The sequence below is a fragment of the Tetrahymena thermophila genome, assembly GCF_000189635.1.
Source record: "Tetrahymena thermophila SB210 genomic scaffold scf_8254697, whole genome shotgun sequence".
In the NCBI taxonomy this organism is placed as follows: domain Eukaryota; phylum Ciliophora; class Oligohymenophorea; order Hymenostomatida; family Tetrahymenidae; genus Tetrahymena; species Tetrahymena thermophila.
In genome coordinates this window covers 688,928-703,706 of record NW_002476463.1, presented here as the reverse complement: position 1 = coordinate 703,706, position 14,779 = coordinate 688,928, and the positions used below count along the sequence as shown (strand labels likewise).

The window sequence follows — 14,779 nt, the reverse complement described above, 5'->3', positions numbered from 1 at the left end:
TAATTTTACAAGTCAACTTATTAAAATTTATTTGCAAGATTTTAAGTATAAGTTTTTTAATGTAAGAAAAAAATATTTTAAATAATTTATAATTTATTTTAATTAATATTTTAATAATAATTAATTCATAATAATAAGTTAATAAAGCAGGAGCCAAATTTTCGCTTAGTTTGTCAAATTGTGAATGTTTTTTCATAAACTTTAGAATTATTAGATTTTAATTATAAAAAATAACAAAAAACAATATTCTGTGGGTAAATTTTTCAGTTTTTAATAGGATCTATCTCAAAATTTATAAATCCATTCTTATCCACAAAAATAAATTATTTAATTATTTGTAATTAATATTATTGCTAATAAATTAGCTTTAATTCTTAAATTGATTAAATGTTTGTTACCTATTTTTCTAATCAATAATTTGTTTGATTTTAGAATATAAAAAATAAGAGCTTTTAATTATAACTCATTCAATCATAATTTATTTGATGAACAAATCGTATTAAGAAATAAATAAAAGCTGAAGTAGAAAAAAACAAGATAATCTTATATTAGAATATTTATTAATATAGACTAATTAATTATTCAAAGGTAATCAACTTTAAAAATTTCTATTTCAATTGTCTTGAAATTTCTAGATCCGCCATTTAGAAAACCTCCTGAATTAATTCCTTGCTTTTCTCCATAACAACCAAAGTTATTGCAAGATTTTTCGGATTCATTTGAGTTAGTGTATATTAAAATATCATTTTAACCAACTGAAAAGTAACTATCGTTTGAATAAAATGCATGCTCGCAGTTAATTTTATTCGAAGTAAACTTTTACTTCAAATCAAGAGAAAACAAAAATATTTCATTTGGATTTTGGGTTATGAATTGATATCCATTATCTTTGATTTCAAGGTTTGTGAAAAATCCAAATCTTTTATTTTATTCTGTCTAAATTAGTACTATTAAATTATTTATTTCAGAACATTTCTAATAAATATTTTTTATCTAAAACCCATCACTTGTAGCTCTATATACAGGCTGTAAACTAATCTCTCTTCCACCTTATGTGATCCATTCACTAATTAAATCTTTTTCTTTAGGCATTAATATTTGGTTAAATTGGTTTTCTTAGTAAATTGGCTATTGCTTTTCCTCATAATATTTAATTGTATTCCTCAATTAAAAAATAATCTTTTTTTATTTTTCATTTTCTTCTTTTAAGATTTATATTTATTAGAGATATTAATTCTCAGTTCTAAACTTTATTTCTTTTGTTTCATCATTCTGATTCTCTTATAAATCATAAATGTCTTCTCCTAAGCAAATCGAATGATCAGCTTATTATTATTTTTTACTTTTATCAATGCTATTTTTGCTTTGATCTTCAATTTTCATTTTTCTCTAACAAAAATTATTGGCTATTAATTTCAGAAATTTTGTCTTATTTATTTTATAAAAAATTAATTAACTTCTACTAATCTATTTATCTATCTTTTATCTATATATCTCTAAATAGGGCCAAAAATTCAAACCTTCTAAATAAAAACTTAATTAAAAAAAATTTATTTGATAAGCACCGCTATTTTAAATGAAGAGAGTGTTCTTTTATTTAATAAAACTGAATCATAATAGACCATTGATTTTATATTCAATATATTGAAGATATGTTTTAAAGTATTGCTTTATTTTAATAAACAATTTTTAGTAACTTACATGATAATAATTAAGATAGTTTGTTAAAAACAATTGTTCAGAAAAGCATATATATTTAAGATATATTTTTTCAGTGTAGATCTTTTTTGGTTATCAAAGATAAATAATAACTTAAAATATTTTTTTAAATATTAATTTTTAATATCTACTTAATATACTTGAATTATTTTATAGCGAATTATAAATTAATTTGACTGAAAATTAGCTCAGAATTATTTGAATTTTCTGGATATCTATGTTTTTAATATAAAAAAATATTAATTATTACTGAGATAAATTATTTAATTAAAAATATCTAAATTTTATTACTTTTATAATATTTTTAATTACATTCAGCAGATAGATAAATAATAATAATAATAATTTATAGATATTATTAAATTAATAAATTATCAAGTAAAAATAAATTTTATTAAATTATATATAGTGTCTGTTCGAATTAATCAAGATATGCTTTTTTAATATTAAAAATTTTCCAAATTTAATTTTTAGAATATCAAGATGTATTTATATACTAACATATAATAAATATAAACTAGAGCTCAACTAATACACATAGCATTATGAAGTATTATTGAATATCTAATTATTAATCTAAAAAATATAATCTTCTTTGTATTTTCTTTCAATTATCCTTGTATTTTAGTTAATATAAATAATAATATATTGATATTTTTAGATTTTCACTTTATTATATATATTTAAGTGTTAATAATTTCATATAGGATTTAATATAATTAAAATATTAATATTTATTTGTTAAAAAAAGTTTAAATTTTACAAATATAAATTTTTAATAATTTAAATTTAGAGTATTTCTTTGTATTTTATTTAGCAGAAGTTATTTTTTTATCTTAAATTTAATGCAACATAAATTAATAAAAGTATTCAATATACATACATACAGACCATTAAAAATGTTAATAAATATATTTTGAATTTGATTAAACTTTTAGGTAATACTTTTTTATTTTTATTAAAATATGTTTTTGATTTATGAAATATTTTATATTTGAAAATGATAATTTTGATAAAAATAAACTTAAATTTGCTGTTATAATTTTAATATTTTAAAAATTAATTGAATATAATCCAAATTATAAGCAAAATATACATACATACAGAATATAGAATTTTATAGGGTTTTTATAAAAGCTGGTAAGAATGAAAGAATTAAATTTATTTATTTATTATACTTGATTTATTTTGTTGAGCGAATGAAGAATAATTCAAAATATAGAGCACTGCTAAATAGAACATGCATCACGCTCTTGGTTTTAACGATTTTCTTCCAAACCTCTTTATTATTTATATACAATTTTTTGTTTAAAGGAAAGGAGGATATCGTTTATGATATTCGTTCTTTCACTAATTTCGTAATTAAGTTTATCTATATCTGTGCCGAAATAGTTTAATAATTAATCCATAACATACAGCTTAGTTTCAGTGTCCAGAGTAAAGTTGAATCCCATTTGAATAGTAGTTAAACCTGTGTAAGGAGCATTTGGAGTTTAATCTTTGAACTGAATGTTGACTTTGGTGTGGACATTATTATTTTCAAATTATTTTGGATGTATACAAGCATAAATCAAATTGAAATCAACCACAACCTTGGATATTTGCTCATAATCTTTGTTCTTATCACACTCGGTGTTATTTATTTAAGAATCATCTGGATTAGTATTACTTTTCCCATTGCTTACATATTGGCTATGAGCAGGTTTTTTTTTACCTAAAACAACAATTTCTAAATTTGCAGCCCTTTCTGAGAATGGTTCTTTCCACAAATTTTAGCTCTTTTATTCATAAATACTTTTAAATTATGGCTCTGGTTTCTCAATTTAGCTCATTAAAGTAGATACGTTTTCTTTAGACACTAGTCTAGCTTTGTATTTGATTCTATATTAATTATAAAATTATTTAATAAAAATTGTAATATTTTATTCTAAAAGCTAACAAATTTATCATAGAAGAATGAAAATATATATCTAATTAGCTTTAATTTATTTTATTTTCTTTATAATAAATTTTTATTTAAAGATCTTTTATTTGCTGTTTTTTTAAATTAATTCCCATTTTAGAAAAGTTATTTAAATTCATACTTTCTTGCTTTTATCTTAAAAAATTATTTTATTTGAATATTGAGGTGTCTTAATTGAATTAATAAAGCTTTTAAGATGTATTATCATTATCATCTATTAAATATAAACCAAATAAAAAATGATTATCTTAATTTTTACTGATAATATTTGAAAATATCTGTCACTAATTCAAGATTTTTAATATGGTAAATTTCCATATAGCACTTTTCGCGTTTAGGATTTTATATTTAGGAGCGTTAAGCATATCTGTCATAAATTTAGTAGAGCATTTTTTGATACTCAAGAAGTGTGTTAATTTCTACTTAATCCTCTTAATTGTCTAAATGAAAGGTCTGAATAGTATCTATGATTTTATTGACAAGCTACTCAACAGTGCAGTATTAATATTACTGTTCCACTTGCTCAATTAGGAAAAAGATAACATCGTTTTAAGTATTGTATTTCTTTTCAAAGATAGGACTATTTTTTGTTATTTTGTTGTCCTTAGAATAACCCTTTTCTTCAAATACTTCATAAAACAGCTTCTCCTCTTTTGAAAATTTTTAACTCACTTCCTATCTCACGCTTTTACGAAATCCATCGCTAGTTAATCTGAACTATTTTTGAGCCATATTTTAAAAGTTGAATTTATTTTGCTAATTTATTTGTTTATCCTTTTACTCCAAAAATGTTGTTCAAAATTTATTTATTAATCTCAACTATCCCTTTTTCACTTAATTTGATTTACTTGCTTATTCAATAACAAAATTTTAAGTATATCTTAGCTTTTTAATCAGCTTTTTTGATTGTTTTTTTGGTGTATTTATGCATTTAACCAGTTATCATAACCAATTTTACCATTGAGATTTCTATTGATTTCTTTATTGATAAGTTCGCTTATAATAAAACAAAAAGCTAACCTTTCTTATCTTTATATTCGTGATCCATAGAAAAAACTTTATATTTAATCTTTGTTTAAAAACGTATTATTGGTTTACATAATCTAGCTAACATTAATAGTAGGTTTAACATTATTTTGTAATCATTTTTGTTTAGTATTATCTTATTTTATATTTATTCATAATTTATGTAGCAAAACTAACGAATATAAATTCTATTCATTTTTTAATTTGAAATGCTTCACTAATTCTCTACGATTAAAATTATTCAAAAACGAATCGAAATTAAATTAAAAAATGAAATCAAACACTTTAATAATAAGTTCAAAGTGAATTATTAAAAAAAATATTTTATGTAAAATAAATAAATAATTAAAATTACAATTTTATGAATAAAAAAGAAATTTTAAAATATTTCAAAAGCTAATAAAAATCTTGAATAATTTTTAATAACATATTTTTTAATTGATTTCATATATATTTTTTTTAAGCATTTGTAAGATTTCAAATTAATAATTATTTTTGCTCATCAGCATCAAAATATTTACATTTTTATATAAATTCATTCATAAATTAAATACAATTCATTAATTAATTTCTATTTATATTATCATGAAGAAGAAGAATATTATTATTCTAGCAGCTATTTTTGTTTAAATAACCTTAACAAGATGCAATTAAAAAGCAGAAAATGAAGTTAACTATTTAGAAATGTTTTAAAATTCAAAATCAGAAGTAGAAACTCTGAGTCTTATTAATAATTTAATAGAAAAAGATGAAATAATTGGATTATAGTAAATAATACTATTTTAATAAATTTAGTAAAAATATGATGCTTTTTTAAATATTTTAATAGATGTCTTCATCATACAATTCATAAAGGATGGTTTAATGCTTCCTCTACTCTAATTACAAAATACTTTAATCCTAAACAGAGAGATTTATATGAGGAATTCGTTAAAATTAGAAAGAAATTGAAATTGGAAAATGTTCCGCTTTTTTCAAACTTGACAAATCTTCTACCAGAATAATCACCTTCTCTTGTAAAGTAAAATCATAAAATTTGAAATTTTTTAAATAGAATTTGAATTAATTTTTGATTTAATAGGGCTGAACCTTGTTACATGTGGGCCTAGAACATGACACACATTTTAATGAAGATAAAATTTAGTCCTAAGATAGATGTTCCAGGTAAATAAATAAAAATTCATTTTAAATTATTCAAAAATTGGCACAAATAAATAAATTCAAAATAATGAATTATGATTTTTAATTTATTAAATTAAGATAATTTGCAATTTAGTGAAGAATGCTTTTTTTTTTAAATTTGAGTTATATATAACATAGTTTTTTTAATTTTACTAAATTATAAAGGGTATTTAGAAATTTTAAGACTAAATGTTAGTATTACCCTCCCTGAATTGACTGTAAGCGGTGTCGCTTTCACAGGTGACTTTCCTGTGCTTTTTTACTTAAATATCAAAACTTATAAGTTTATGAATGCCCATCACTCAAAGTGGTATTAAACTGAAATGGGAACAATTACCTTGGAGATTTTGAAATCTCCTTCACCTTATGTCTGGAGAAATATACATGCTGAGTTACATCACAATCCTCATAATTAATATATTTGGTGGGAAATTTACAGATTATATCAAGATTAATTTGAAGCTGGCTTTTCATTGCTAGCAGATACAGAAATGAAAAGAGATGAAAAAGAAGATTAGTACCAATTAAGAGAAGAGAGAATGATTTCAGATAAAAGATTAGTTAGAGAGAAATTAGCAGAACAAAAATCTATGTAAAACCAAATTTTAAGAGATAAGATGGTAAGTTATTTAATTATTTTTTAGATAAAATATTTATATAACCAAAATTTAAAAGTATTGCACTGAAATGAGAAGCAAAAAAAGAAATTACATTGCAGATCCTTTTGAATGGGAAGCATGGCAAATTTGATCAAAAAACTAACATTACGATTAAATATAAAATATAAAATGTAAATAAACAATTAAGATTTTAAATTTATAATTTGTTAAATAAGCGAAATATTTAAAGAATTATTATGAAGGAAATTCCATATTTGTAAAATGCTGATAAAATAGCTAGAATTTTGTATATAGTGTGCGTCTTTTAAAGAAAATTATTTGAAGATATTTATTATTGATTGTTTCGCTAATAATACTGAATATTTAATTAGAATTTTAACTTAAATTTTGAAAATATATTATCCTCTTTTTAGAAGTAAAAAATTATTGTCATTCCCTCCTCTCTAAAGTATCCTTCTTATAATTAACTTTTTATAATTTTAATGTTTTTCACAATGATTTAATTAATCTCTTATTATTATTTAATTTATAAAAAACTTTTCATTATTTAAACTTCTAAAAAGAGGAAAATACATTTTAAAATTATTTTTCGTTATTTTGCCTTCAAATGGTTGATATTGTTGATGATAGTATGCATAATATGCCTAATATTGATATAAAAGAAGAAGAGGAAGTTGATTTTAATTTAAATGAAGCTGGAAATAAGAAAAAGCTTTACAGCTCTGATGATTCAAAAGATTAAAATGATAATTAAAATAATGTTCTTGAGCCTTCTGTTTTGAATGTAGAAGCTACAAACGGTAATATACCAGAAAGTGATATTCTATAATAAGTAAACGAAACTATGGACATCGAATAAAAAGAAAAAGCAAGTGAAAGCAAACAAAAAAAATAATAAAAAGACAACAACAAAGATATGTCAGAAGGTAGCTAATTAGAAAATGAAGATTATAAAGATGCTGAGTCAAGCTAAAGCAAAACAACTTCAGATGAAGATTACTAAAATCCCTTAGAAAAGGGAATGGTAATGGAAGAATATGAAGATGATGATGAGTTTATTGGTGTAGAAGAAGAGATTCCTTCCACTCAATTAGAGCAAAGGAAGAATTCTAGGAAATCAAATGAGAAAAGAGGGCAGAGAAAGAAAAAAATGATTGAATCTGAAGAAGGAGATGAGGAAGATTCTTCTAATTCAAGTTCTGGTTTTTCATAAAGAAAAAACTAACTTAATTAAAAGAGAAATACTTCTACAAGAACTAGGAGAAGAAGAAGATAAAACAGTTAAATTAATGATTCTACTTTTAGTGAAATAAAACCATAGAAAAGAACTCGTAGAAAAAAAACAAATGTAGATGAATCAGGATTAAGTTTCAATAATAAAGAAGATAATCAACTCATACAAGATGCAATAGATTTTATTAAAAGTAAACCGAGAAGAAGAAGGACAAGCAAAAAAGAAAATGTAAAATTGGATTCTGAATTTTTAGAAAAAATACAAAAAAAAGCAAAATCAAATGAAAAAGAAGTTCCTAATAATTTATAGCAAATTAATTTAAATTAAAATGGCTAAGGACAACAAAATGGGAATATACCATAATAATTCATTGATCTAAATAAGACAATCTCAAATGAAATTTAATTTTAACAAATAAATCCTTAATTGATACAGTAATAGTTATAATTTTAAAACTTAGCCTAGCTCTAGTTATAAGCAATGCAGCAATTACCATTTATATTATAGAAATAACAGCAATAATAATAATAATAGTAGTAATAGTAGAATTAACAATAAAATGGCTAATTACAAGCAGCTTTAGCTAATCCACTTTTACTTTAGAATTACTAAAATTAATTTCTTTTGTAAGCTTAAAGAAACGCTGAAATGCTCATGAATGTTAAAAAGGAGGATCTTTCAAATTAACCACTACTAAATCTAGGTTTGCAGTAACAAAATTTAGAGGATAATAAAAATTTACCAAAGTAAACAACTCAACTTGTACAATAGAATTCTAACAGCAACCAAACAAACGGAAGACATAGAACTGGAAGGAGAGGAAGAGGTAGTGTTTAATCTAACTAAACTAGTGGGAAAAATTCTAAAGTAGATGAAAGTTTTACTGTAGATGATTTAGGAAGAAGAAAGAAGTATAATACGAGAAGGAAGATTCAAAAATAGAACTATGCTGAAAGTCCTTTGAATGAAGATAGAGATAAGGAGGAGAATAAAACCTCTGAATAAAAAGAGAAATCTGGAAATAAAGATTAAAGAAGTTTAGAAGAAGTTGGTAATGCTGCAATAGATGAGTCAAATATAGAGTTAATTGAGAAAATTCAAAAGAAAGCTGAAGAAAAAAAATTAGGAAAGGAAATTGAATAATAGTTAAAAGATTTGTTGAGCAAAATAGAAAATGAAAAGTAAAATTAAATTCTTAGTCAGATAGTGAATAAATACAACTTAAACACTGAAAAAATAAAAGAATCATAACCTCCAAAGTAAAACAGTAAAACTAAAGAAGATGTAAAGAAAAAAGGAACTACAAAAGAAATAATATTGAATCCTCATTAAACTCTTACATAATAACTTGAAGTTATTGATAATATATCTGTTGATAGTGCAAACGGTGTTAACATTAATTACAGAGAGTCAGGTTCGTCAGATGAAAATCTGAATCAAATTAAAAATGTTGTAGATCTTGATAAAGAAAAAGAGCTGAAAAAACCAAAATAGTTATAAACATCATACAAGTTGTTGAATTATGATAAGTTAGAATAAAAAGGTAATATTTGTTCAAAAGGAAGACAAGATGACAAAAAGACTGCTTAGCCTGCGAATAATCTAGATTAAGCATCTTAAAATGAAGAAAGTGATGAAGAAGATGATTATATTAGAGATGAAGTAATTCCAATTACAGGTCATTTTAAATATAAAGATAAAGCTGCTGGAGTCCTTTCATCAAAAATATTAAATAAAAATATATATCTTGAAATATAATGGGAAAAAAGAAAAAATGGTGTGACACCAACTCCTACCATCATTAATACTCATGAAGTAAAAGCATATGACACTGATTTCTTAATAGATTTTTATGAATCTAAAATATTAAAAACAAATGAATCAAAAGCCTAAAGACTACCTAATCAATAAGTTAGTGGTTCTAAGAATTCACATATTGAGTAACTCAGATAAGATGTTCATAAAAACTAAATGCAAGTATCTTTACAGCAAAAAGATAAATATTATAAATTAGTAGAACCCAAAGAAAACTAAGCACTCTCTTTACTTGATAGCCAGACAAATTAATCTAAAAATACAGAAAATAAAACTGTGAGTAACAATTAAGGTAACACCAGCAACGTTCTAAACCAAAACAAAAAGTAAATCGACCTTGATTAGTAAAGTGATAACGAAAGCGGTGATGAGGAAATTACCCAAAAAGATAAAAATAAAATCTATTAAATAGATACACCATCTAGTAAATCAAGTGAAGAATTTTGCATTGATCCTTACAGAAAATTCATAGAGGATGAAGGTCTTCTCCCAGAATAATTACAATAAGAATTAAAAGAAAAACTCGTTTTTTGAAAAATAAGTCTATGTTACTTTGTATTTACAGTTTTATTTTCATAAATACATTTTTTTTATTTAAGAAAAAGTTTGTTTAAAATTGTAAATTAATTTTTTCTAAAAATAAAATTATAAATTAATAAGAATTTAAAATAAATTCAGAGGTTTTATTACAGTTTTCTTAATTCACTTTTCCATTTTTTGTTACACTTTTCAAAAGTTATTAAATTAAAAGTATATAAACAAAGTTTGAATAATATAATATTTATCAATAAATATCTTAAATAAATATCAATTATCCAAATAATAATAATAATTCGATCAGTATTTTTTATTGTTATAAAATTAATTTTGATTTCTTTAGAATTATATCAATATTAAATGGAATTGGAAATAAAAAATAATTCAATTGAAAATTAACTCCTAAGATATTCACATTTATTGATAAAAAACTTAATACAATTTAATTAATAGATTTTCTTACTTTTTTGTAATTATTTTCAAAAATTAATATATTAAAATCAATCAATCAAGATTAATAAAATCTTTATACATAAATTGGATTTAATTAATTTAATTATTTTGTAGTTTTTACTCAAAATTCCTTGCCATAGATCTTATAAATATGATATATTTTAATTAATTTATAATTTTTAGCAAAATTAAAAAAATTTTTTTAATTTAATTAGATTTATATTTATAAATATTTTATCCTACACAAACACTTTTAAATGTAGAGTTACAAAAAATAATAATAACCTTTTTTATTTATATTAAATTTATATCAAATTGAACTAAATTATTTTAGATTTTTATTAATATGGTTTTTTATATTTAATTGCTTTAAAATTTATTTGAAAAATATTACATAATTTATAATATTAACTTAATAATATTTTTATAAAGTTAAAAATAAATTAAATTAAACATGAGACTAATTTTAAATGGATTGTTTTGGTTTTCATTAATTTAATGTCTGTTTTGAAATATTTTATTTTGACTTTGAATTCTCATAATTAATTTGAATCATAGCTCTCTGTCTTTCATAGTTCAGCATATTCATGACAGACTTTTGATACTAAATAGATCTTTCAAAGAACTAGGGAAGTCTATCTTTGTCTTTATCAATTTTTATTTCTCGTTTTTTTATTTTATTTAAAATAGGTTTTCTTACAAAAATTTATTTGTCTTTTGGTCTCAATGGGTCAATTTTAGGAGGAGAGCTAGGAATTACATTCAGATGATCTGGGATCTTTTTTACTTTCTTCAAATAAGCATATGCCTCACCTTATAAGCTTAAGTCATCGTCTTTTTCTATACTATTAAGCTAAGGAATAGGACTAGATGAAATGGGTATTTAATAATTGATTACATCATTTTCTATATAATCCTCTTATGATAATGAACTAGATTTTTAATACTATATTTATTCAGCATTATTTTTCTAAAAATTATTATAATTATGTTGTTTTGATTGATCTAAAGACTAAGAAAGTGCTTTTTCAAGTGATTGTTTTCTTTTTTGGTTAACTATTTTATTGCTATCATTTATTTAGAATTATTTTTAAGGCTTTTATTCAAGTAAATTATAATTGTTGATGCTATTTTGTTAATTTTATGTTTAAATTGATAATTATTTTTTAATATAAACATTTTCAAATGGCATGTCATAACCATAATCTATTGTTTTATTATTATTGTGGTTGTTGTTGATATTTTATGTTTACTTATTCGTTTCTTTAATTAGTTAATTTTAGCTATTCTAAGGCAGCTAGTTATTTAAAGAAATAGATCTATTTTATTTTTAGTTTTAATTTTATTCATCTTTTTCTGCTACTTTATTTGAATTTGAGAGTTATAGTTGACTATTTTAATTATGATTTCTATTCAAATAGCTTAAATCTATCTATGGCTAACTATATTATCTTTCTCTTTGTAGAATCTAAGTGTTTCTATATGAGTAGCTTCTTTTATCTACCTTATTTGAAATTTAGTCAAATAAAATTTATATTTTTGGAAGTTATTTTTTTGGGTGTATCTAAACGCTATTAACGGAGCCGAATTTAGGTTAACAAAAATCGTATAATCTATTATCATTAAAGTCAATAGAATTGAATTTATTCATTGCTAATTTAAGTCCATCTAGGTTATTGCTAGACTTCTAAGGAACAGTTTAATATAGTTCTAAATGATTTTCAAGATTATCTTCATCATCTTATTTTTGCAACCTGGCACTATTTTCTTAGGATTTGTTAATTTCTCTAGCAGTATAATTTGCTGGTAAGATAGGTAATAAGTTTGAATTATTTTAAATTAATTTTCTTTAAGTGGACAAACAATCTTCAGTGCTGCTAGTTTATTTAAGCTTAAAAAGTTAGTATTTTATCTAATTTTTTCTTATTTCTCCTTCTTTTTCAATGTTTTTTAGCTGGTCTAAACGTTTCTTTCTACATTGAGATTTTAACTGCCTTTAAAATTCCAGCTCTTACTTAAATTCTTACTTTTCAAGCAAAATATTGACATACTTTTATTATATAAATCAATGATAAATTAAATACTTTATTTAGTTAAAAACTCATACATCTTTAGGAAGTAAATAAAAGTGGGCTTTTTATGAGACCACCTTGACTTCTGATTTTCTCTCTGAATTTTTTAGAATTTCACTTTCTCCAAAAATAGCACCTTTACCCAGTATTGCAACCTTAAAATAAATTGAAATTTTTAATTTTTAATAAGATTATTAAAAGTTTACAGGATATTCCCTTTTTTAAGGAGAATTTTAATTTAGCAAGTTATCTTTTTAAGAATTTGTTTGAATAATTTATTTTTCTTCTTCATCTCCAACATAACAAATCTAATTAATAATAAGACAATAATTTAATTTTATATTTATGAGCTTTACTAGTTACCTCTACTTCCCCCTCAAGAACGATAAATAAATGTTAGGATGAATCTCCTTTCTTGTAAACGAATGCATTTTTTTCTAGAACTTTGCTAATAATTTGCATATGAATGTAATCAAGCTCATATTATTTTAAAGTCTGAAAAATAGAAATATCTCTTAAAAAGCTGATTTCTTTAGAAAGGTTCTTTTCAAAAAAGCTGAATAACACATCTTCAAATAAATTTTTAGAAATAGCAGCAGCACTTACATTTGTTAATGCAATTGCACTGTATTCTTAAATTTTATTTTCTTACAATGAATTCATTCCGAAATACTCACCTTACTCCAAAACCTTAATAATTTTTTCCTTTGGAGACTGGTCCATTATTTATTCTTCTTCTTTATTTGTAGGATTTAAAGAAATATTATATGAATTTCTCACCTAAACCATCTAAAGATAATCTTAGAATCCTTCATTAATCTTCTTTTTTTTACCCCTTTTAGATGAATTTTCAGTATAAACTTTCAACAAATTATCCTAAACTGCTTCTCCTTTATAATTGCTTAAATATTTAATAAAAAAACTATTAAAAAAATAAACATATTTTATATTGTTAAATTATTATTTCTTTGAGAATTTGTTTCATTGATCAAAATTAAATTTAATACTTAGAATTTACAAAATTTCTAAATTATAATTTTTAAATCCATTTTTTTGTTATATTTATTTGTTTTAAACAATAATAATTTTAGTTAAAAACCTGTTTATTATTTTAATTGTGCCAAATTCAACCAAGAAAATATAAATCAATTTAAAAAAACTAATATTTTTTATGCTTAAAGACAAATTACATTGTCAATCCTTGCTTATGATTAGGAGAAATACCATCAAACCTGTATCTTTGTTTAATAAAAAAGCTTTTTTAAAATAAATTGGAAAGAAATTACTTACTTTTAGAATATGAATTGATTGTTTAAATCGATTTGATTTTAATTGTTTTCTCTTTTAGAATATACTGAAAATTTTCTTCTATTTTAGTGCTTAACAACTAAACCCCATTTTATTTTTTGATCTTCCCATTCTTATTTTTCTTTTATTCTTTTATCATTTTCTTCAATCAATTCCTATCTTCTTTTAAGTATTTTTTGATAGTTTTCCTCTAGCTAATGCTTACGATTTTAAATAAATTTTTTATACAAATCTTGTCTATTCATAAATTTTTCTATTTAAGTATTCATTTCTTCTTAATAAGGATTGAAATCCTCTCTTTGATTTTAAGACTCTCCTTATATCTTGATTGCTACTTTGCCTACTAAAATGATGTACATTTCATCAGAGCAACTACCTTCTTTGAGTAAGTAGTCTCCTGAGTTAAAATTCTCAACTTTGCTTTTGATAAACAACCTGCCAAGTAAATCCTCCCCAAAATATTTTTGCATCTCTTCAAAAAAAGGCAATTTTAGAAAAGACTTCTTTATCAATTATGTTTCATGTTCACTTTTAATTTTCTTGTTTAGAATCCAAACTAAATCCTTGAAAAATGTGTTCAAAAAAGTTAATTTTAATGAAAAAATACTTGAGCATCTTAAGGACTGCTTAAGAGTAGATAATTTTTAGAATAAATGTTCGATTATCTCCTGTTATTGAAATTCTATTCAGACATTTATTAATTATCTAAATAGATTTATCTTATTACTTTTTTTGTATATTCAGTAAATAATAATAATTGTAACCCAAAAAAAATATTAATTTTTTTTTATTTATTTATTGCTTGTTTGCTAGATACCAACCAATCTTTTATTATTATTCATTAAACTAA

The 14,779-nt window shown here is 22.3% G+C and overlaps 5 protein-coding genes across 5 annotated transcripts; 2 read left to right on the top strand and 3 right to left on the bottom strand. All coding sequences in view use genetic code 6, as the record gives it.

The window, feature by feature from the left end:
* Positions 1-582: 582 nt before the first annotated feature.
* Positions 583-1,383, bottom strand: TTHERM_00085570 (TLDc domain protein; the record flags this gene model as incomplete). Its single annotated transcript, XM_001012704.3, has 1 exon — positions 583-1,383. The coding sequence occupies one exon, from the start codon at positions 1,381-1,383 to the stop codon at positions 583-585; it is 801 nt and encodes a 266-aa protein (XP_001012704.1).
* A 1,547-nt stretch (positions 1,384-2,930) lies between these two features.
* Positions 2,931-4,414, bottom strand: TTHERM_00085580 (hypothetical protein; the record flags this gene model as incomplete). The annotated part of the gene is made up of 2 exons (XM_001012705.3): positions 2,931-3,600; positions 3,942-4,414. The coding sequence occupies 2 exons, from the start codon at positions 4,412-4,414 to the stop codon at positions 2,931-2,933; spliced, it is 1,143 nt and encodes a 380-aa protein (XP_001012705.1).
* Positions 4,415-5,392: 978 nt separating this feature from the next.
* Positions 5,393-6,640, top strand: TTHERM_00085590 (hypothetical protein; the record flags this gene model as incomplete). The annotated part of the gene is made up of 5 exons (XM_001012706.3): positions 5,393-5,475; positions 5,538-5,729; positions 5,790-5,872; positions 6,056-6,510; positions 6,566-6,640. The coding sequence occupies 5 exons, from the start codon at positions 5,393-5,395 to the stop codon at positions 6,638-6,640; spliced, it is 888 nt and encodes a 295-aa protein (XP_001012706.3).
* A 477-nt stretch (positions 6,641-7,117) lies between these two features.
* On the top strand, positions 7,118-10,093 carry TTHERM_00085600 (hypothetical protein; the record flags this gene model as incomplete). The annotated part of the gene is made up of 1 exon (XM_001012707.3): positions 7,118-10,093. The coding sequence occupies one exon, from the start codon at positions 7,118-7,120 to the stop codon at positions 10,091-10,093; it is 2,976 nt and encodes a 991-aa protein (XP_001012707.1).
* Positions 10,094-11,036: 943 nt separating this feature from the next.
* Positions 11,037-14,704, bottom strand: TTHERM_00085610 (cyclic nucleotide-binding domain protein; the record flags this gene model as incomplete). The annotated part of the gene is made up of 7 exons (XM_001012708.2): positions 14,537-14,704; positions 13,912-14,492; positions 13,812-13,859; positions 12,985-13,522; positions 12,828-12,929; positions 12,657-12,776; positions 11,037-12,599 (listed from the first exon to the last, which is right to left on the bottom strand). Exons 1-7 carry the CDS (start codon positions 14,621-14,623, stop codon positions 11,037-11,039), a joined length of 3,039 nt encoding a protein of 1,012 aa, XP_001012708.2. The 5' UTR covers positions 14,624-14,704.
* Between the last annotated feature and the right edge of the window lie 75 nt (positions 14,705-14,779).